This window comes from Pseudorasbora parva, chromosome 12 (assembly GCF_024679245.1).
Source record: "Pseudorasbora parva isolate DD20220531a chromosome 12, ASM2467924v1, whole genome shotgun sequence".
In the NCBI taxonomy this organism is placed as follows: domain Eukaryota; kingdom Metazoa; phylum Chordata; class Actinopteri; order Cypriniformes; family Gobionidae; genus Pseudorasbora; species Pseudorasbora parva.
This window is the reverse complement of record NC_090183.1, coordinates 37783747-37807553: the sequence shown is the minus strand read 5'-3', so window position 1 is coordinate 37807553 and position 23807 is coordinate 37783747. Positions and strand designations below refer to the sequence as shown.

At 36.5% G+C, this 23807-nt stretch overlaps 1 protein-coding gene across 6 annotated transcripts in view; it reads left to right on the top strand.

Moving 5' to 3' along the window:
* Window positions 1–23807, top strand: part of frmd4ba (FERM domain containing 4Ba) — a 78056-nt gene that overhangs the window by 42388 nt on the left and 11861 nt on the right. For all 6 annotated transcript variants that reach the window (XM_067460187.1, XM_067460183.1, XM_067460182.1 and 3 more), the window contains exons 2-11: window positions 5348–5413; window positions 5508–5602; window positions 6053–6145; window positions 6406–6490; window positions 8485–8541; window positions 8991–9013; window positions 15511–15594; window positions 16462–16527; window positions 16983–17040; window positions 17258–17344. In XM_067460187.1, coding sequence (XP_067316288.1) covers window positions 5348–5413; window positions 5508–5602; window positions 6053–6145; window positions 6406–6490; window positions 8485–8541; window positions 8991–9013; window positions 15511–15594; window positions 16462–16527; window positions 16983–17040; window positions 17258–17344 — 714 coding nt within the window. The remainder of the gene's footprint in view (window positions 1–5347; window positions 5414–5507; window positions 5603–6052; window positions 6146–6405; window positions 6491–8484; window positions 8542–8990; window positions 9014–15510; window positions 15595–16461; window positions 16528–16982; window positions 17041–17257; window positions 17345–23807) is intronic.

Here is a 23807-nt window from a genome sequence, read left to right as displayed (position 1 = left end):
CAAGAGCATTCTATGTCACATGACCATCTTTTTTGCATGGTCAGTGGTCACTGATTCCCTCCCCCCTTAGGCACATAGGCTTAGTTCATTCACAAATACAAATAAATTATGCTTCTCTTCAGATACTAAAATACAAAGGAAAAAGCCACATCCCAAACATTATACTAACTCTTTTGTCTGCATTCATCCACAACATAAGTTAACAGACTAATATTGTGGCCACTCTGTGCCTGGCACAGTGATGACCTTATAGTCTGACAGCACACAAAACAAGGGAGATCCCTGCATGACTAAATCTATACCAGACAAACAGAAAATCCACATAAGTGGATGTTTTTTTCCCAGGGATAAGTGGAGGGCTTTTTAGGGGGGCACGGAAGTCTTGGGGGGCAGGGAAGTGATGCTGCATTAAGCTTACTTAATGCTGATGCTGAGTCTAAAGGACTTTTAAGTGCATTGTTTTTGGCAAGGTAAAGTTCAACACTAAGCCAGTGAGGCTCCCTGCATTGCTGGTGGAGCAGATTTTTCTAATGTGTGGAAATCAGTATTGAGTGTTATATTGATGTAATTAAATTAAAATATTAAACTAAACATTTAGCTAAGCAAAACACTGTGTAACCATAAATCCCAAGTAATGTTGAATGCAACATAAAAATTGATCTATTGTTATAAGTATGCGTGTTCAATTTGATCTTTTATAACAAAACAAGTTTTATTAAAGCATGGCTTGAATCATTTCTCAGGCTGGGCTAGTCCTGTAAAGGGTTTCTATAGTGACTAATCCAAGCTTAGACAATGGAGCCTGTGTAATTAACAGCACCAATAATTCTCTCCAAGATGGCTTAAATGCAAGTCCTTGTTTTTATAGCGACTAGCACTCTGCTATTTCTCTATTATTTAATAGCAGCACTATCTATTATAGCTCTTGTTTAGTAACAGTTACACTTATATATATTATATACATATTACTATATATTTATATTATTTAAGTCATAAGATATGAAACTTGGTTAATTCACATGAGAATGGCTAATTGTGGTTAATTAATCAACTGTTATCAGTACATGTACACTGGTGGAGCTGGCGAACAGAGATAGTTTGGTTGGTTCTCACTAATTAAGCAGAAGTCATGCATGCTCCATGTTGAATCCTCAGTCTCATCACTGTTGTAATGTGTGTTATTAATTTTGCAATTGATTTAATGTAGTTTTAGAGATAAGAGGGCAGATTGATTATGCATAATTATAGTATTATGATTAAGCTTATCAGGGGGCAGCTTTCAACAATAAAAAGATTTGCACTGTGCAATTTCATATGACTATAATTCACTTATATTATATTAAATTCTATTAGGTCTTGGACTTTCAGCTATGTAGCAGCACATCCATTGTGTAAGAAAGAATGATGTAAACTGCAAAAATAAAAATGTGTTGTATTGGACAAGAGAACAATGTGTCCTTCCTTACAAGTTAATGTTTGCATCAGTCTCTCTCGCTCTCACATTGGCTATGCCTGAAAACTTAGGCAGGAGTTTAATTGCTGCGTTATCAGGCAATGACTCTGTAGGCAGCGTTTGCATTCAGTGGGGCAAAAAAGTATTTAATCAGCCACCAATTGTGCAAATTCACCCACTTAAAAAGATGAGAGAGGCCTGTAATTTTCATCATAGGTACACTTCAACTATGAGATAATCCAGAAAATCACATTTTTATTCAGATTTTTAAAGAATTTATTTGCAAGTTATTGTGGAAAATGCGTATTTGGTCAGTAAAAAAAAGTTCATCTCAGTACTTTGTTATATACCCTTTGTTGGCAATGACATAGGCCAAACGTTTTCTGTAAGTCGCCACAAGGTTTTTACACACTGTTGCTGATAGTTTGGCCCATTCCTCCATGCAGATCTCCAATAGAGCAGTGATGTTTTGGGGCTGGGCAACATGGGCAACATGGATTTTCAAAGATTTTCTATGGGGCTTAGATCTAGAGACTGGCTAGGCCACTCCAGGACCTTGAAATGCTTCTGACGAAGCCACTCCTTCGTTGCCCGGGAAGTGTGTTTGGGATCACTGTCATCCTGAAAGACCCAGCCACGTTTCATCTTCAATGCCCTTGCTGATGGAAGGAGGCTTTTACTCAAAATCTCACAATACATGGCCCCATTCATTCTTTCCTTTGCATGGAACAGTCGTCCTGGTCCCTTTGCAGAAAAAATCATGATGTTTCCACCCCGCTTCACATTATGTATGGTGTTATTTGGATGCAACTAAGCATTCTATTCTCCTCCAAACACAAAAAGAGTGTTTACCAAAAAGTTCTGTTTTGGTTTCATCTGACATTCTCCCAATCCTCTTCTGGTTAATCCAAAGGCTCTAGCAAACTTCAGACGGGCCCGGACATGTACTGGTTTAAGCAGGGGGACACGTTTGGCACTGCAGGATTTGAGTTCCTGGCGGCGTAATGTTTTACTGATGGTGGCCGTTGGTCCCTGCTCTCTGCAGGTCATTCACTAGATCCCCCCGCCTGGTTCTGGGATTTTTGCTCACCATTCTTGTAAGATCTTGCATGGAGCCCCAGATCGAGGGAGATTATCAGTGGTATTGTATGTCTTCAATTTTCTAATAATTGCTCCCACCGTTGATTTCTTCACACCAAGCTGCTTACCTATTGCAGATTCAGTCTTCCCAGCCTGGTGCAGGTCTACAATTTTGTTGCTGGTGTCTTTTGACAGCTCTTTGGTCTTGGCCATAGTGGAGTTTGAAGTCTGACAGTTTGAGGTTGTGGACAGGTGTCTTTTATTCTGATAACAGTTCAAACAGGTGCCATTACAGATAATGAGTGGAGGACGGAGCAGCCTCTTATAGAAGAAGTTACAGGTCTGTGAGAGCCAGAAATCTTGCTTTTTTTGTAGGTGACCAAATCCTTTTTTCCACCATAATTTGCAAATAAATTCGTTAAAAATTAATAGTAATGTAATTTTGTTGGATTTTTTTTCTCATGCTGTCTCTCATAGTTGAAGTGAACTACATTAATGAAAATTACAGTAAAAAATACTTTTTAAGTGGGAGAACTTGCACAATTGGTGACTGACTAAATACTTTTTTGCCCCACTGTAACAAAATGGTTTAATGATCAACAACAAAATTGTGAGCTTTGGTGATAACTAAGCAAATATTTAATTACCAATTTAACAATAGTAATTTCTCACTAGAAATAACACCTGAGGTGGAAAATGTTGGTCAAAAACATATGACCAACATTTAATTTTTTTTAGCTCAACTGTCACAGAATGGAAAGCACAAGATTGTGGGATATCAGAGGCAGTGAATGATACATCTATGCTTCCTTTAAAAATTAATCAGATGAAGGTATCTTAGGAGACATCTCTCGTCTTATTTGTGCATCCTTATTTCCTTTCCTTGCTGCCTTTCCTTGTGTCTTAGCTCCACCCCCCTTAGGATGTGAGGTAAGGATACACCTGTGTATCCTCAAATATGACTCCTCATGAAGCTTCCTCACTCCTCATTCCTCGCATTTCAATTAAAGAATTGAGATGCCCTTCAAGATGACTGCGTTTGATCTGTGTTGGGGGGACATACTGGAGGATGGAGGACAAGAAAACGAGGAAGCTTAAAGGTCCCGTTCCTCATGTGTTTTCGAAGCTTTGATTATGTTTACAGTGTGCAATATAACATGAGTTCATGTTTCGCGTGTAAAAAACACTGTATTTTTCACACAATTGACTTATCTGTACAGCGCTGTTTCCTCTGTCCTAAAAACGGCCTGATGATTTCCTTGTTCTATGAAGTCCCTCCTTCAGAAATACGTAACGAGTTCTGATTGGCCCAGCGCTTCCCGTGTTTTGATTGGACAGCAGCTTAACGCACTTTGCCCGGAAAGGTCCCGCCTCTTACCATAACGGGGAGATGCAAGTGCTGAATGCGCGCTCTTCTCTACGTGGGAGAGCAACAAAACCACGCCCTCTTTTTGGCGGAGGGTTAGTCAACAAACGGTTCTAGTGATGTCATTACATCCCTGCACTTCCTGTTGTAGTCCAGACCGGCCGTTCGCTGTAGGCTTTGAAAGGGAACTTCTGTTAAATAAAATATCTCGCTTGGCATTGAACTTTGAGCTTTATAATTTTACAGGTATTATTTATGCTCTAACAGCAACATTACACACTAACTAAAGTTTGAAAGATGGAATCGCGAAGAACGGGACCTTTACATTTATTTGAGTATTGAGAAGCACCCAAGAAGTGAAGCTAACTTTAGATGAGATGCCTTGCTACCTTCCTACATTAGCATGTATAATCTGAAGGCACCAATTCTGCTCTCTCTCTCTCTCTCTCTCTCTCTCTCTCTCTCTCTCTCTCTCTCTCTCTCTCTCTCTCTCTCTCTCTCTCTCTCTGTGTTTCTACACTCCCATTCTAAATCAAATGGGTTCATACATAATTAGTACTTCAGTTAATATCTAGTATACTCAGAATAAAGATTCTGTACATAATAATAAGATTATTATGTTTTCTCTGACTTTGTTGAATACTAAATGCTAAAGTCACCCTGCCAAGATAACATCTAAATCCAGCTGACTGTACACAGAAGATCAATCTTCCCAATGGGAAAAACAATCCAATTTATTAACCCAGTATCAGAGGACACACTCTCCTCACACCATTAGATTAGTGTTTATAAGTATAGCAGTAGGTTATGATGGTGTCTAAATCTGTATTAGAGGTCAAGGAAGAGTATGTCCAAAACTTGCACACTTACACAAACATACAGTGTTAAAAAACCAAGGCTGGATTTATTTGAGAGAGAAAGAAACAGTAAAAACTCTAATATTATGAAATATTATTATAGTGTCAAATAACTCTTTTCTATTTTAATACATTTTAAAATATAATGTATTCCTGTGGTGACTAAGAAGAATTTTTAACAGCCATTAATCTTTAGTCTTTAGTATCACATGATCCTTCAGAAATCAAAAAAGATTTCTTATTACTATCAGTGGTGAAAACAGTAACAGTTGTGCTGCTTAATATTTTTGTGAAAACTGTGACACAGTTCTTGGGATCCTTTGATTTAAAGAAGTTCAAAAATAGCATTTATTGTAAACATTATTGTAACATAATAGATGTATTTAAACTGTCACTTTTAAGACTGTCACTTTTGATCAATTTAATGCATCCTCGCTGAATGTATTCATCCCTTTCAGAGCCCAAACTCTTGAACTATAGACTATTTGTAGACTATTTTGAACTACACACTATTTTATCCATGACCATATTCATTTTAATAAACAGATATTGAATATTAAGACTAACTGGATGTGTGTTTGACTCTGCCAGATGACAGAGGGCCGGCTGTGTCAGGTGCTTCTGCTAGATGACAGGCAGCTGGAACTGCTGGTCCAGGTAAAGCTAACTCACCACACACTAATCATAGATTTAAAACAAAAACAAAAAACAGACGCGTTATTAAAAATAATGACTGTTTTCCTTAATACAGCCAAAACTGTTGTCCCGAGATCTCCTGGATCTGGTTTCTTCACATTTCAACCTAAAAGAGAAAGAATATTTTGGAATCTCCTTTACTGATGAGAGGTAAGTAATTTGTTGTCATTGTATTGAAATACATATTTATTGTTGCCTATTAGCTCTACTTCACTTTATTTACAATATTAAAAATAGCATGTATTCACTGTACATTACATAATACTGTTAGCCAGACACAATCAAATTATAACTGAACTTCTAAACTCTTAAGTCTTTGTCAACTCACATGCTTTTGAACAAAAGGCTTAGATGGGGCTTCAGAGGTAATTCCACTTTTACAAGGAACCTACTGTTGCTTATGCTTTAAAAAAAAAAAAAAAAAAAAACTTGCTTTTGATCATTCATTCAGTTAAACAAAGCACATATCGGATCATGCACAACATGTGAGGTTTAATTATGTACAAGACTTTCAAAGAATTCATTATAGTAGATATGTATGTTTCTTATGTGGCTTATGTGATTATGAAGTATTCAATTACACTTATTGACATTCATCAGGGGTCAAACAAACTGGCTTCAATTGGATCGCAGGGTGCTGGATCATGACTTTTCCAAAAAGACCGGACCACTTGAGCTCAAATTCCAAGTCAGGTTAGTTCAGATTCACTCATTTGCATGTCAAATGGCTGACCAAGAGGGGGCGCCACTAGCACAACATGAGGCATGCTGGCGCAAATTCAACATGCGAAAGCAAAAACATGCATGGATATAGACAAAAGAATAATAATTTCTCATTCATATCTCTTTGTATCACTTTATATTTTATTCTCTTTTTATGCAATGATTGTTAGTTTTGGTTTATTATAGGAGATAATTTATGTTCCTCATTGATTGTCACTGTTTTTCTGTAGGTTTTACATCGAGAGCGTTGCATATTTGAAAGATGCTACCACTGTCGAACTGTTTTTCCGGAATGCTAAGATATCTGTCTACAATGTAAGTGATCCAAGAATTAAAATCATGTCACAGATCAAAACATCAGACATCTATTAAAGATTACAATACTCTTATAATACTTTTTTTTTTTTGTAATGCAATGCAGGCTAACAGTCAATAAAATAATTTGTTGCTGTTGTGTTATGTTTTTTACACCTATTGTATGTGGATGATTTTTTCCTCTTTCTTTTGTGAGGCTTTAAAAGAGCTTGGCAGGTGGCTTCCATTAAGTTCTTTTTGATTAGGGGCATTTACAGATGACAGCCCTGACACAGCAGGATGCTGCTGGGTTGGCTGGTTCCTCTGTTGCCTCTTTCAACTGTAAAGGCCATTATTGAACCACCAAAACTAACCCAACCTAACACATTTGATAAAGAAAGAAAGAAAGGTTGTATGAATGTAGCTTGCTCTGACAAACTTCCTTATTTTTTGTCTAAATAGAAACTTTTAAATATGCTAATTTCGAAATAATACATATTTTTACAATTTTAATGCTGCTTTTTGACGCTCTCCAATGTAACAAAATAATACGTGTTACAATTTACACAAACAATTGGTGGAAAGGATCTATTGATTTGTTACTGGAGCTGTTTTGAAGAAAGTGGGTATATTCAGTGTGACGCTGAACCCTGTTGGTGTTTACTATTCACTCATTTTGACATAGATAAAATAGTTTAAAATACATCTACTTTGTGTATAAATATGGACATTTAGGACATTTTTAAGGTTTTGACTGTAATTCTGTGCAATTTGCTGCAGTATAAAATGTAATGCCTAAACTTTTAAGGAATATTCAACAGTTGTATTACTGACTGTTTACATTAAAAATGTGTGGACTTTATATTAGTATGGCTAGTATTTTTATGTTGAGGTTTAAGAATCAAGTATTGTGAAGTGTCACTGGTATGTAAATTGTTAATGTATGTAATAACCTTTTAAATTAAAATATAAAGTTATAAGGCTCAAAATAAAGAAACCAATAACTAATAATAATTAAATGTGACATTTAATATAATAGGTTTATGTAAATATTGTTTGAAGATTGTTTTAAGTTTTCTTAAGATAAAAAAAAAATCATTAAAAAAAAAATCTGGCTTTCCATTATAGTCTAGAATGTTTGGCTATAATTACACATTTCATCCATAGAGAAAACCATTGTATTTAATAGTGACATCCGTTGCAATATTGGTTACTGTCCTTCGTTCATAGTAGCTACTTAGTAAAAATTAAACAAATTAATGTGAAGTTATGTATTATTATAATATAATGTTACGTGAGATGAATCGTGATTTACATAATTAATTAATTATTTTCTGTGATCAATGATATATTTTATTATTAATAAAATATTATTTTTAATCTGTTCTTTGTAATAGAGTATGGTGTGATGGGGCGCTGCATATGGCGTGATTGAGTGCTTGGGGGATTTTCCTCGTTGCTGTACAGCGACCCCATGTTGACTGTCTTGTAACTGTAGTACTACAGCCATAAACTTCTTTTGACTTTTATTTAAAATGACCCCTGCTCGATCGTGTGGTGAAAACGTTTTTAATCCATATAGTTCTTTAAAAAATAATTATTTGCGTTCGCAAGACACCAGAGTTACTTATTTTATGCACGTTGAAACTCGAGCGGAGCGCTGAACCTGCTCTCAGACTGACTGTACCATGTCATCCTGGGGTGGTCCAAGTTATGTACAACAGTACAGTCATTCTGAATATATTAGTGTTGTTTAATGCTAAATTCAGGTGTTTCGTTATACTTTTATAGTCGTGTAATGATACAGTGCGTGTAAGGTGGATACTTGGATTACTTTTGTACAGACACCCTTTCTGTTTACAAAGATGGTATCGTCCACAGTGGAACCTGTGTGTGGTGGAACTGGAAACGGTTGGTGGGATAAATAACGTTAGTTAGATTCGGCATGTCTGCCTAAATCCGTACGAATAAAGCGATTTAATAATTGTGTACTCCTTCCTTTTTAAAACTTGCAGGAAAACATTGAAGTGGAGAGTGAGATCGTTTTAAAGTTAGCTGCATACACTGTTCAGGTAAGTGAGAATTTGAGTTCTCTGGGTTAGTTTTGACAGACTCGCTGCGAGTCATTTTCATACGCAATTTGTATCTCCTGAACTGACTTCACGCTGCTTTATAACTAAACTCGTTACAATGACATGCGTACAACTGTATGTCTATTTTTTTACGTCAGAATTTGCATTGATCTTTTCGCTAAACTAGTATAAAACAACGTTATTTCGTTGCATGTTTGCATTTGTGCTTTGAAGTGCTTAGGATGCAACTTAACGTAACGTTAAATGTATCAACTTTTCATTAGTAAGCAAATGTCTAATACAAAATTTAGAGACGCGTGGTCTGTTGTAAACCCACGCTGGAGTTAAGCTTCTTACCGCATTGACTCAAGACTCAAGCATGTAACGTTAAGTTATAAAGGTTCTGTCTGAAATGATTAATCAACAAACACTGTTGTCTCTTTGTTTAGGAGGCAAACGGAGACTACACAAGGTAAGAGAAAACTTAATATATTGTCTATCTAACTTATCTATCTATCTATCTATCTATCTATCTATCTATCTATCTATCTATCTATCTATCTATCTATCTATCTATCTATCTCTCTCTCTCTCTGTTCAAAAAATGATTTGTGAATCAATCAAAAATGAATATTGTTCAACAAAAATGGTTATTTAGTTGTCTTTGGAACATACCCCTGCTATTAGGACACCTGTGTGAACTTGAGGGAAACTTTAATCCACTAAAATGACCTTGAAACCAGGTGGTTCAAAGAAAATGATTAAGGGTCAATTGTGAGCAGGTTTTTTTTTTTTTTTTTTTTTTGGAGCAAAGGTTATTTTTGAACTTTGAAATGTATATTACTGTTGTCATAGCTTAAGCTTCCTGTTCTCACAGTTTAGTCTTATAAAATTTAATAGAGACCATTAATCAACAGCAAGTAACAGGCGTAGGGGTTACAAAGCTAAGCTTTTCAGATATTGAACTTATTACTGCAGTACATTACATAACATTCATAACTCAAACAAAAGTCAATTCCTTTTCAGACCATATGTGAAATGGATTGATTAAAAATTCCATTATACCTAAAAATAATAATAATGAAAAAAATAAAAATAATAATGTCTTGTTCTATTTTTATTTTTATTGCTAAAATCCATCTAGCTTGATGGCGGAATTGTGTTGTTGCAAGTTAGATCTAACTAAAAGTAAGCTTTTTAAGTTAATGTTTAGGTTGTGTGCCTCAGTGCTTTGTAAATCCAGCCCTAGTTGATAATTTCCAAAGGAAACATTTAATGTGTGAGTACAACTGGCAGTCAATATATGTGATGTATATGTCTAGTTTCGATATTTCTGGACTTAAACCTTTAAAAAAATGACCCGTGGCATTTACATTTCATGTCTGACAGCATCATTCAGTTCAGAGCATTTTGTTGTTTATAAATGTTGCCCACTTTCTAAGCACATTTCTACAATCACCATACCAGAACTATTACCTAGTTCTCCGTTCATAAATTTTAGGAGGTTTACTCCAAATGATTAGTTGTCGTAAGTAATGGAATTCTTCATCTTCTCTGTTAACATGTACTTGAGGCAGTGGAGGGGATGCATAGGGATAAAGCAATCTGTTAACATAACATTAACAAGTGAAATGGGTGAATCGGTCCGCAAGGTTTGAACATGTGTTGTTCACTCTTTCTCAGTAGCCTTGCAGTTCATTATTGGAAAACAGCTTGTCCACTGTTAAACAGAGTGAGAACAGAGGTGTGCAAACAGCCGCTTTTGCTCTGAAAATGTTTACCTTGCAACAACGACTGCTTTTGTTCAGCAGTTGGGAACTTGTTAAATGTCTCGTGAAATGGGACAAGCTTTGTGTTGTTTTTGTCTGTGTGTCGACATGCTTCTGTCAAAATGGTCAGGAAGGGCCCTATTGAAAGGGCATGTGGGAAGATGAGAGGTTAGAGTACACAGGTGGCATATGGCATATTATATACATATTTGTATAATTGTATTCAGCAAGGTTACAAAGGAATTCTATTTAAAATTAATTCTGTTTAATTTTCTTTTACTCAAAGAATCCTGAAAAAAGGTATCGTGAACATATTAAGCAGTACTGTTTTCAATATTGATTATAAGAAATGTTTCTTGAGCGTAAATTAGATGAATCGTGACGAGAGTAATGGCTGTTACTCTCTTCAGCTTTGCCATCATAGGAATAATTTACATTTGAAAATATATTAAATAGAAAATGTTTATTTTACGTTATAATATTCTGCAATATTCCTGTTTTTCTGTATTTTTTTATCAAATCAGTACAGCCTAAGAATAAGATAATTTGTTTTTTTAGTTTTTTTTTACCTCTTAATTTTACCCGAACTTTTAGATGTTACTGTGTTACTAGTTTTAAGTTTTTGGGTAAAGATATAGATGGGTCATGTTTAGGCGCTGTGCAATATATCGAAAGTATCAAAAAATCGCAAATGTACATATCGCAATGGCTCGCAATATCTGAATGATTTTAATAGGCTACATCAACATTGTAAAAAGTTTTAGGTCACACATTGGGCAGAAAATAGACTGGGCACATTACTGTTACTTATGTGACTTTGCTTGATGTTAAAAAGAGTTATTAAACGCAATAATTTGCGGAAACTGCGCTGTTTGACACACACACACACACACACACACACACACACACACACACACACACACACACCGAAACGTGAACAATTTGTGACACAAATTTTTTCTACAACACTGCCGGTCACTTTCAGAAGTTGTAGTGATGCTTTCTTTTCCCAGAATGAATGTGAAACACAAATGATTCTATTCTCAGTTTTTAAATAGTTTTAAAAAATATATAATTTAAATAGATTGTACACACTAATTGCAATATCGTATCGCATATCGAATATCGCATTATTTAACAAAATATCACATCGCATTTTTCTTCAATATCACACAGCCCTAGTCATGCTAGTACATTTTTATGCCTAATATGCCCTTCACTATTTATAATTAAGCAGTGCGGTCAAGCAGTTCTGGTAGCAGTTTATCATTACTGATAGCAACCTCTTATAGTTTAAGTGGGCTTCACATGCAGCAAACCCTTAGATCATCTCTTCCTCTAATTCCTGTTATTTTATGTGGCTGAAGCAGTTGCATTTGGAGGCCCAAGGCTTAAAGTTTATGTAGGAAACTATAAGACCCCCACCTCACTTCATATAAACCTACTACTCCTCCTCTCCTCTGTTAAGACTGCATAGATGTTAGTGGAAAGGGAGTGGAGACATCTCCCGTTGGCAGACATAGGGCGTCATGCAGGATGCTGATGTCATCTGTCTGCAGTTTATGTCAGGAGCAACCAAGCAGGGGTTCTTCCTAAACGAGCCCCTCCCCATATGTCCTAGGTCTTTAGAGATAATATGGAAAGTTTTAAAATAAATAAATAATAATAATAAACTTTTATATTTTTAAAATACTATTATTATAATCCTTAAATCCTGTTGAACCTAGCCTGACGTGTTCATACTCAATTCTAGTCAGAATATGAGACTGATACTGCTCCATTGGGCTGTGATTATGAGGCGTGTTTCAACTGAACCAGGAAAGACCTCAATTGGATAAACCTACAACCAATCAGAGCAACGAAGCGACGGATTGTCAAATGTCAACAGAGTTCAACTGCACTGTGTTGCCATGTCCGCGTTTTTTTTCTTCTCCGCAGGTTGTTTTCTATGTCCGCGGGATGAAGCGACTATGTGAGATACAGACCCATGAGTGCGAATTTTAGCAGGCAACCTTGCCAAAATAACACACATTTTACCCCCCAAACGCCATTTTTGCCCCGGAGAACCCCCTGAGAAGCTATTGTTTCGGGCTAGTAGTTGGCGGGTTTTGTTGTAGGAACTAGGCAACCCTGTCACCCGCGCTGCAATCAGGCTGGTATACGCGATCTTTGCCGGTGTTGTAAAAAAATAAAATAATTTAATGATACACAGAGTACTTACCCAACATGATCATCATTTCTGAGAGAAATTGTGAAGGTAAATGCATATACAAACAAGCTCTCCGTTTAGGATTCGAAAAAATATAATCCAAGACCCTTTGATGACGTGCATGATTACGATACTGTTGATCATCTGTCCGTCATCGTCTAAAGCCCGCCCTGATGATTTCATTGGTCCGAACAGTTTCTGTTCGGGGATAATTACTCCTCTATGGAGCAAGGCCAGACCGAACTGCCCGACCTAAAAATGTTGTGGGCGGGGCTAAGTTCGGCTGGCATCCAGGCTATGTTGAACCTGAATTCTTAACAGAACTCACGTTCGGTTCAAGAGACATTAACATCAAATGACTTATAGAGTACAATAGTCTAGATAGCAATATACATTTTTTCCATAGGGAAATTAGTTTTTAACGATAACTTATGAACCTTTAAAGATATACCTACTATGAGTTCAAAGGTTGTTAATCAGTGTTTTATGCTTTTAATGAAGCCATCATTCACATTATTTTGAAAAGAATAGTGGCTAACAGCTGAACAACAACTTTAAATTAATAGTTATATATTTTTCCATCACTAGTGAAGTGAGGGAAAATAGTTCTTTCCCTCACCAAACATCAAAATATACTTTGGCCGTCTGTGCAGTGTCAGTGTTATCAGGAGAGTCCGCACACCCTATCTGCATGCTACCAATTTTTGTGTCCATGCGGACAGCGCGCATGCATCGGTCAGAATAGTCCACAATACGCGGTTGCGCATGTGTCGAACTTGTCCATCCGCGCTTATCTGTGATTTGAGTATGTATTTCTTTAGAAAGCTGTGCAGACATGACGAGACGGAGCAGAACGTGGAAAATAATGCATTCTTGATCCTTGAAGTAGTCAAGTACTCTTTCTTCTACTTTGGTCTTTTTGTCCAGTTTTCACATATTTCTAAGCTTTAAGTACAGGTTTGTGATGTTGTGATTCACCTCAGAACTGATTTGCTTGATTCATGGCATATAACGACTTTTAAAAATCTTTAAAAAATAAAAATAAAATACTCTGTGTATTCTTGAAAAAGCTGACACATGGCTCTTACTCCTCCATGCGTTGCTTGTGCTGGGTTAAGCGTTTGCCCGGCCTTTCTTGCCAACTCTTTGATAGTACAGACAGCATAATGAATTCCAGATTGCTGACAAGGCATTGCAGTCTCAGGGCACCAGCTTACTGTATTTTACCACATCATCAACCCAGCCTGCTAGATTTATACCATCAAACTTATCATAAATCGCTGAACTGCAGAACCAACTGGCTTGGAAAGGGAAGAGCGCCAGGGAATATAGTGGTGCTTAGTCGAGCAAGGCATTAAGGGGCTGATAAGCAGGGCTAGAGAGGTTTAATGTTATCAATTCTGTAACCTGTTTCCTTTTGTTTTCTATTAATGTTCAAAGTATTCTGACTCAGATGTTGCGGTTTTAAAGTGTTCTGCACATTTAGAACAATTCTTGCTCCTTTGTTTTCTAAGTAATTCCTTCCTGTAAAAACAATATCACCCAATTCACCCTCAGTGTGTGTGTGTGTGTGTGTGTGTGTGTGTGTGTGTGTGTGTGTGTGTGTGTGTGTGTGTGTGTGTGTGTGTGTGTGTCAGATCAGATCAAAGCTTGCTAGAGCAGATCAGATGTCTGGAAACGCATGACATGTGGGTTTTCTATAACACTGCTGTCCTGTTTTATGAATTCAGGTGTTGTGTCTTTCCGTCCATCACAATTGTGTCAGTTACATTTTTTTTGTTGTAGTTAAATTTGTAGCCTTCTAAGCCCTTAAAGGGATAGTTATTGCAAAAATTAAATGGAAATGTTTTCATTGTTTAATGTTTACTCATGCCATTTCAAACCTGTATGACTTTCTTTCTGCGAATCAGCACAGGAGACATATTTAGTAATGCACTAAATTCCATTTGTCCATGCAATTACATGCTTTGCGTTCCAAAGAAGAAAGTAAAACATACGGCTTAACTGTATATTCAGGTAAAAGACTTTGACATTGACATATATCACACTCTTTTCATAGATTTAATTCATCACTAACTTCAGCTTAAATTTGGAACCTTACACGGGAAATCTCAGTTTTACATTTACATTTAATCTTTAAATGCTGTCTCTGAGTGACAGTAAAAAGACAAGCCATATTTTGTGTAGTTGAAGAATAGAAAAAAAACGCATGTCTTGTAACAATTTATATTTAAAACACTGAAGTGTGTAAGTGTAAGGGTTGTGAGCTGTTTGCAATAGGATGCCCATCTACCTGAAAAGGAATTCCAGCATGAGGATGTTCCTCCAAACATCAAGGAACTATGCAAACATCAGTCAATCGGCGTCTCAATTTCAATAGAATGAAACCTGCTCTCCTCAAGCAAATGTTATTTTTTTAAATACTCGTTTTGGCCAAAACCATCCGTTTACAGAATCTATACATTATATTCTTTCAGGTTTGCCACATCAGTTTGAAAATGTCAATAAAATTTAATTACATGAAAACCTATTGAAATATATGAAAATATTAGGTTGTAAATTGTGAAAAGGTGTTGCAGTAATGAGAGACATCAGTCAAATAAAAATATGAATACATTTTTAAAATAAGAAAATAACTTTCCTAATGGTATTAACGTTTTCAGATATGTTGTGGTAATGAGTTTTATGGGTGTGTTTTGGAAAATATGCTCAAAATGAAATGTCAGTAAATATTTTAAAATTAATTTGAACAAATCCTTTGTGCCTTGCTTTTAATGCCTAAAATAGAAATTAGTTGATGTCTTTTTTAAAAAATTCTTGTTTGAAATCTTTGAAACCAAACAATAGCCTTGATTCTATAACCAACCATATCTATGGTACTACCATGTTTAGTGTTTTATGCACTTTTATATATTTATATTATAGGCAACCTATTTCTCATTTATGATGCATATAATTTTAAAACGATGTTTTTTTTCTCTTCATCTTTAGTGATGAAAGCACAAGATCAGACTTAAAAAAGCTTCCAGCATTCCCCACTGCGGTTCTGAAGGAACACCCGTCATTAGCATTCTGGTAAGACTGCATTTTTTTTTTCTGTAATAAAGAACGGTAACGTGATATGACATTTTCCAGAGTGAAACTCTGAAGTAAAATTATAGGCGAGACTTGATTGTATCCATCACGATCATATTTTAAGAACGTTATTCAATGTCTATAACCTACATATTCCATAAGTGTGAATATGTGTGTGTTATTGGAGTGTTGAAACTCAAAGGCTTTAGTGAAGCCAGGTTGTAGTGTGCAAGATGTAGCCTGTTTATTTCAAACCTTGTTAATGAACTTGCTTGTTAATGATGCCTGCCCTCTGGCTACTGTAACCATAGACGTCTAGATGTTGAAGTCTACCACCTTAAAAGGATTGATGTGGCAGCTTTAATCAATGTGTATTGAGTGTGGGGAGCAGTAAGACAGAAAACCAGTCAACAGACAGCAATAATTGAAGTGTGTGAGTGGGAATGAGTATGTTCGGAAACAGCTGTGCGTTAGTGCAAGTGTTTAAGAGCCAGCTGTGCGAGTGAGTACATAAGCAGCCGTGTTAGTTTATGTATAAAAATTGTCTGTATATTGTAATTTTATTGGTGTAAGTTTCCTGTAATGTTCATCTGTCATATTAATTTCCTGTTTGTTGTTTCATATTAATACTTACAGCATTTGTGTGTGTATATGTCTGTTTGAGGAACCGGTTATTAAGATTATTGCCACAAACAGTGTGTGTCACAGGACAGTCAGCCAGATGGCATTTTACACATGGGTGCACCTGGTGTAATATCTGACTAGCCATGCCATTTTAAATGGCACATTCATATATTGATCTCATGCTCAGTTACTATTTTTGTTGCAATTGTGCAGATAGCAACGTTTCTCTCTTTTGCCCTCTAGTGAAGATAAAGTAATCGAGCATTATAAGAAGCTAAAAGGACTCAGTCGTGGACAGGCTATCGTACGGTAAGCACACTAATAATTAATATGCCTTACATCAAGGACCTCAAAGAATGTACAGGAGATCCAGGAAATGCGAGTCTGAGCCTGTTGGCCTGCCTCTGATAACTGCTCCACAGTTGTTTGTGGAAGGGTGAAACTGCGTGATTAATTAGACCACATTACTGAAAGTGACTGCTTTCAACCAGCCTAATCACACTGTCCCACTTTATTTTTAGCTCATTGGGATGAGACAAGGTCATTTCTGTCAGCTTGATTTGTGCTCCTGGATTGATATATTGACATTGTCCCTCACTGTGATAGCACCAGGAGTATGTAGGACTACCGTCACTGACACATTATAAATGGTTAACTAGGGTTATAATGTTGTTTAACCTTGTTGTTTTTGTCTGAAACACTTATCTTATTAACTTTCTGTGATATACTGTCATTTACTGGACTATTATAACTTCAATCAACAGGTATATGACCTTAGTTGAGTCCTTGCCTGCATATGGAGTTCATTACTACAAAGTGAAGGTGTGTGGTTTGATTTATCATGTTTTAAACCTAGAATTTATAAATACTGAAGCTGCCATAATTAGTAGGTCTTTAACTTGATTTATGGTTGCTTAAATAATTATCGAGTAAAATGTGTGTGGTATAATTATAATTGTGACCTGTTTGATCTTTTTATTTCTCTATAATCCCAGACAAAAGCAACAAAAAAATGCATTTAAAAAAATCTCTTTCACAGGACAAACAGGGCATACCGTGGTGGTTGGGGATTAGCTACAAAGGCATTGGCCAGTACGACCTGCAAGACAAGCTCAAGCCACGAAAGGTTTGCAGTTTTTTTTTTGTTGTTGGTTGTTCTTGTTTTACCCTTGTGCTAAGAGCCGTGCACAAGGGTACAGTGGTGATGGAGAAAGCTCTACAGTTATTTCTGGGTTCAAACTTATAATTTAGTTTTTTTTAAATCTGAAATACTTAATGCTTTCCACTAGGGTCAAGTTTACCTTTTATTGTGACATAGACAAAATCTATGTACTGTGTTTTTAAAATAATTAGTTTTATCAGAGTTGATATTGTGGCTTTATATATAGTCAGACACTTGCATGTGTCATTTATGTAATTAGCATTTTACCAAAAGGCGTTTTATGTGTTTTGTCTAGGGATGCCCAAATCATGATTTTCTTTGCCGATTTCAATTATTCAACAACAACAAAAAAATGTTTACAAATTAGCTGATTCCAATAACGTTTGCTGATTATTTGATGTTTTTCTTTAAGTAAATGTATTTGTTTATTTGCTCTAAACAGGCCAAACTGTCCTTAATTAAAAAATATCTGTAGTAATCATTTAATCATGATTCAAAGATGCAACACATATGTAGCATGAGCATTTGTATTTGATTTAAATTAGATTTGTATAATTTCAAGATTTAAAGCAAAAACTAGTCTGACTTTAGATTTGTGAAATTATGCTACATAAAGACACCTGCACAAAACAAAAACGGCACACAGACGGAATGAAAATGAAAATTCACACTCCAATAGTAGGCGTCGCTTATGGAACAGCAGCACTGTGTTTATAAACAGGCATTATATGGAGGTAAGAGGACAAGAAAATGCCATCAAAACTTTTCTGAAGACAGTCACTTCCTTTTAGCGATGCATAAACCCCCACCCACAAATCAATAATTTTCTTCCAATACTTGGGGCGGTGAGCTGTTTTCTCTGCTGGTATGTCTCTGTTCTCCTCCTTGTGTCCGTCTTCAGCATGTTCCATCTCTATATCTCTCCGACTTCTTAATGTTTCCACAAGTCCAGAATAGAGATCGGCCACAATTATGCAGGGGAAAAAAAATCAAATTTATGGCTGGACAACTGGGGTTGTAGTTTTGTCTGTCATAAGAACAACTGTGACTCACTTAGATGCACACGTCATTCGATTGAGGCACTTCCTTAAGGATGGAAGCGGGGTTTGAGGGTCGAGTGAATTTATGAGGTTTATTCACAAGCTTAATACTTTTCGGTGTTTAAGTATTTGCAAAACCCACAGACGTAATGGGTGCCCAATATTAATGATTTTCAGAAAGGGAGGAAAAAATCTGAAAAATGGAGATATGAGGTTACCGCCTGAAAGAGACAATATTTTTTTTATTTAAAATGTAATTATATAGTAATTGTTAAAAAATAAATCTCCTCAATATAATTCGGTAATACCTACGACACTAGACCTGTTTAGGATGCCTATGCACAAATCCGGTAGCCTGACAAGCCAGACCCACATCAAGATGTTTGGTCTGGAAACTCACCATAGACAGGGCTCAATCCGAGGGGCGGGATAAACGGTTGTCTTTCAAACTCCCTCTGCACGCGATAGGATAGGATAGTGCTACAACCAACCAGACCAACGAAGGTGAAACAGAGCTTGTTGATAGATTAAACATTCACCGTATCCGGTCGGCAAAACTCCAAACACATCTTCCCTTCTTAAGAATGACTTCAGTGCCGTTCTTTTCTCAGAGAAAAGCTTAACTCCAAGTCTTCCAGAGTTGCGGTCGAAGCTGATTCGAAAGACCGCCGTTCGCCAGTTTGTGTTTACTAGAAGCACGCAAGCGCAACTCGGCCGTCGTCATTATGGCCCCGCCCACTGACTCTATACACGATGTGATTGGCCCGTCCAGAGTTAGGCGAAAACAGCTCAGAAGGGTATTGAGAGTTGCTAGACGACACTCGCAGGCAGATTAAATTTGCTGCCGCTAGGGTGCGTCTAGATTTCTAGGCTACAAATCGGGCCCTGCTTGCCATAATAATAGGCTAAATTTTAACTGAAAAAAACTAAGCCAAATATAAAAATTGGGGGTCAGTTAGATTTTTTTTAATTCTTTTTTTTATAATTTTTTTTGTTGAGAAATAAATAATGTTGTTCAGACAGTTTTAAGACATTTATAATGTTAAAAAAGATTTGTCTCAAATAAATGCTGTTTTGTTGAACTTTTAATTCAATCTATTCACTGTTTCTGCAAAAAAATATTTAAGAGCACTGTTCAACAGAACTGTTTTCAACAATGATAATTATTATAAGAAATGTTTCTTGAGCACCAAATCAGCATATTAGAATGATTTCTGAAGGATCATGTGACACTGAAGTAATGACTGTTGTGTTCAGCTTTGCCATCACATGAATAGTTTATATATTCAAATAGAAAACAGTTGTTTTAAATTGTAATAATATTGCGCAATATTACTAAATATCTGATCCAATAAATTCAGCCAAAGGTGAGCATTTTGAGACTTTATTGGACATTTTGAAACTCTCCGACCCCAAACCTTCGACCATTGGTGTGCATTTCTGCTTGTGTATATGTACTCTAGTTTGCTTGGTCCCAAGTGCCAAATTCTAAATATTGTCCAGATTAAATTTCATTAAACTGACAAATCCAGTGCTTAGTTCATCCTTAGAATCAGTCATTGTATTAACCCAGTTCCTTGTAAAGTGGATTGGTGCACCCCACATCCCAGATGTGGTCAGTCAGATTTTTATGTGAAATATTTTCCCCAAAAATGTCCTATTTAGATATCTCTTAGCTCTAATTTTGTTCATTGGCAGTTTTACTGAACATTCTTATTCGTCACATTTCAAGTTTATGAGAGATTTGTAACCATTGCTCTTTTTTTTATGAGGAGGACTTCTATATTTCACCCCAGCCTCACTCATTAAAGTGTCTGTTAATTGGTATCCATTACACCAATGCTTTGTAGGATGCAGCTGGGTGTGTATGTATATTCAGTCCTGTGCCAGAGTGTTAATGGGCAATTCCCACTCTCTAACCCTGTTGCATGGTTGCAATGAACACCAGCCCCTCCCTGTGGAGGGTGTAATTATAGAGCTTCATGGGGAGCAGGAACTGGAGCGATGCCAGCAATGTAGTGTCTGAAGAGGGATTGGATCCATTGACAGAGCCCCACTCAGCTCTTCTCCTGGCAAAACTAAGATGGCTACAGGAGGGTTAGAGACTGAACATAGAAATCCTTCCTATTTTTCACTTTGTCTTAACAGAAAGATAATGTGGTACAGTGAATCTATCACATAGTATTACCTAGGATATATATATATATATATATATGTAATATATGTATATATATTAAATTTTTTACAAGGTACCATGTCCAAAAAGGTAATAGATCTGGTCATCTTCTCTCCCATTCCCGCCCTCTCCTTTTTGTTTCTTTTCCCACTCGACTGAGTGTTTTAACTCTCTCTTTTTGAAAGTACACTAGGCCCTGTCAGAGTGCAACCCATCATCTGGCCAGTATTGATTGTGCTTCCTGCCAAGAGGGCAGTTTTTGTGTCCGCCCGCCCCCCAATCTTCTTCCAGCACGCCAAGCTCATTATGCAAATCTGACCGCCATTGTGCATTTCAGTCGGGCCAGACAATTGATCAAGCAATAAAGCACAATTAGCTTAGCAGGGGGCCATAAAGGATAGCGAGGGGTCTCGCGGCTGTAACTCCTTCACATGCAAGAGCTATTGGGTGTCTTCAGTATTGAAAGAAGCCCTGAAAGTTTTTGTCTGAACTTTCCCGGGGTCTGAACTGATGCGCTTAGAAAGCCGTGGATTAAGTGTGTTTTGTATTGTTGCTGATAAGAGTACATTTGAAAAATCAAAAATCCAGTCATTAGTCTTAATTTTATCCCATGTTTTTATATCTTATTTGTAAATCTTGACATATTGCTTGGCTGATGATGGTTAATCATTTCTTAATTTTGGTTGTATATTATTTGACTGGGACATCCTCTGCCATAATGTGATAATCCCCTTTTTAAATATAAAAGCACTGAATGTGATTATTATTATTATTATTATTATATAGATAACCTGTTGTTTGCTAAATTTAATAAATGGCTTTTATATTGTTACTGTACTGAGGCCAAAGCAAATTATCACAAGACTTAATAAAGTATAACCTGAAAAATATTTACTTCATATTATATTGACTGTATTAGAAACAACAACCCATAAACACCCTGGTGTTAAGGGGGGGAGTTTTGCACAGGCAAGGCAAGCACCGCTCATGTTCCTTTCTAAATGGTTTACTATTTATTTGTGGTTACCCTTATAGGGATTGTGTGTGTATGACTGTGCCTTGTCTGAGAGAGGAGGATGCAGAATATGTTTGAGTCATAATTCACAGCTGACAAATGTGTCTGGATTATCTGTAAATATGGTGATGACAAATTTTAGACGCATCAGAGGATTTAAGACAATGCAGTTTTTGGTTTTTCAGCAAGCTGATTTTTATTTGGTCTGCAACGTGCCTTCAAAGAAACAGCATTTCATACACGACTTGATGTTTGATCATGTGTACTGGTGGTGTCTGGTGTGGTTTCATTGTTATATTTACACCAATTTGTTCTCTTACTGCCTGAAGAATTGGTTAGGGTTTTTATTTTTATTTTTTATACATAAATCTGTGCTCAATTTTGATGTTTCGTGGCAAGGTTGACATTTGAGATTGACAACTGTATTTGCTAATGGTTTTTACAAAAAATCGTAGTCCTGAAAATTGTAACATTTTGGTTGTAGAATGCTGTCTCACTCTCATAATGCATCTATGTGTGAATATAACTGTATTCACCACTCCAAAAAAGGACTTCTGTGTGAATACAGCTTTGCTTGAGGATGTGACGCATCTTGAGGGTGTGTCAATATTCAAAACATATTTCTGCACTGTATCATTATCCCAGTTACATGAAATAGTTCAAGGTGTGTATGATTATAAAATAATACTTTACACATCCAGATGCACAAGTCTTTTTAAATGCTTGTAATGCCAATTTGAAATCCACAATATCGTTACTGGTGCTAAACGCTAATTGGTATCACGTGTTACATTTACATCAGGATCAGTAATACTTTAAAAATACATCACCTGTAGGGTTTGGGTCTGCAAGTTAACAGTTGCCATCCTGAATTTTTTTTATTTTATTTCCATTTTTATGTTTTCATTTGCTTTGTATTTGTTTATAATTATCTTTATCTAAATTTTAGTTCATTTAATGTAATTACATTTTATTTTAGTTAACTTCTGCAATCTTCCTAGATGTGCCCGCTTTATCAGTCACAGACAGTCTGAGGTACTGAGGATTGTTCCCATTGTCTTTCCATTTGCACTCTCTCTCTCAATTTCCCCTTAGACTTTATCTCGTTATCTCTTATTTAATTGGCTAAAAGAATTATGCTGAAATAGCTTGTCTCACTCAATGCAGTCATTCTAAATGACTGCTGTTAATGTATTGTTAACAATAGTTTTCTCTTACCCAGCCCTGGTTTTAAATTAGCTGATTTTGCACTTAGTATTTCGGTGTTACAAGAAACACATTATAATGTGTTATCACATGTTAATAAAAACAGCATGATTTTAAAAACATTTTTTGGGGGGGATCAGTCGTGTGTTTATACAGTTTATTTTAGTTAATCAGTACCACCTTTTGACATCGACATATAAAGTATATTTTTAGTCCGAGAAATGTTTTGTAAGAGAAAGGTCAGGGAACTTTCATGTTGTCAGATAGTGAGACATTCCCTGTTGCTGTCGCTTTAGCTATTTAGTCACTCTGAGAGAGGCATGCTGGTTTCACCAGGAGGTGAAGAGTGCCATGGCCAGCCATTAATGATTACAAGAAAGTAGTAGATTCCTCGCATATTTGCCTTGGGAAGCGTAAGGGAGCGAGCATCCAAACCAACGGGTGATGGTTTAAGATTCAGACTGTAAAAATGAGACACACCAGGAAAAGGAACACGGGTTAATGAATAGCTATTGAAGGGTATACATTATGATCAATGCTCTAAATCCCCTCCCAAAATGAAACGGGAGGAATGCCATTCTATGTGTGTGTGTATTTCAGAGCGTAACCTGTTTTTCTGGTTTGAAAAGGACAGGAAGGGAGTATCAGAGTAAGAGGGAGGTGACTGTGAAGAAAGAATGAAGTTGTGAAGGCTTAATTACATGTAAGTTCGAGAGTTTCATAGAGATGATGGCATAGTTGTCAGACGGAAACTGAGAGAGGAACAAGTATTTGGAAGAGAAGTCTATCTCAAGGTGGGTACGAGCAAAGTAAGGTGCTAGTGATGTCACAGAAAGAAGGAGGGAAGAGGCGGGGCTTATTCGCCTGAAACTCTTACAACACCTTTTGGCCTCTTTGAAAGCAGACAAGAGAGTATTGTTCAAGGAAGCCACAACCCTGTGGGAAACTTTAGATCAGGACTAAACTGAACCTGTCTAACTATCAAGGGAT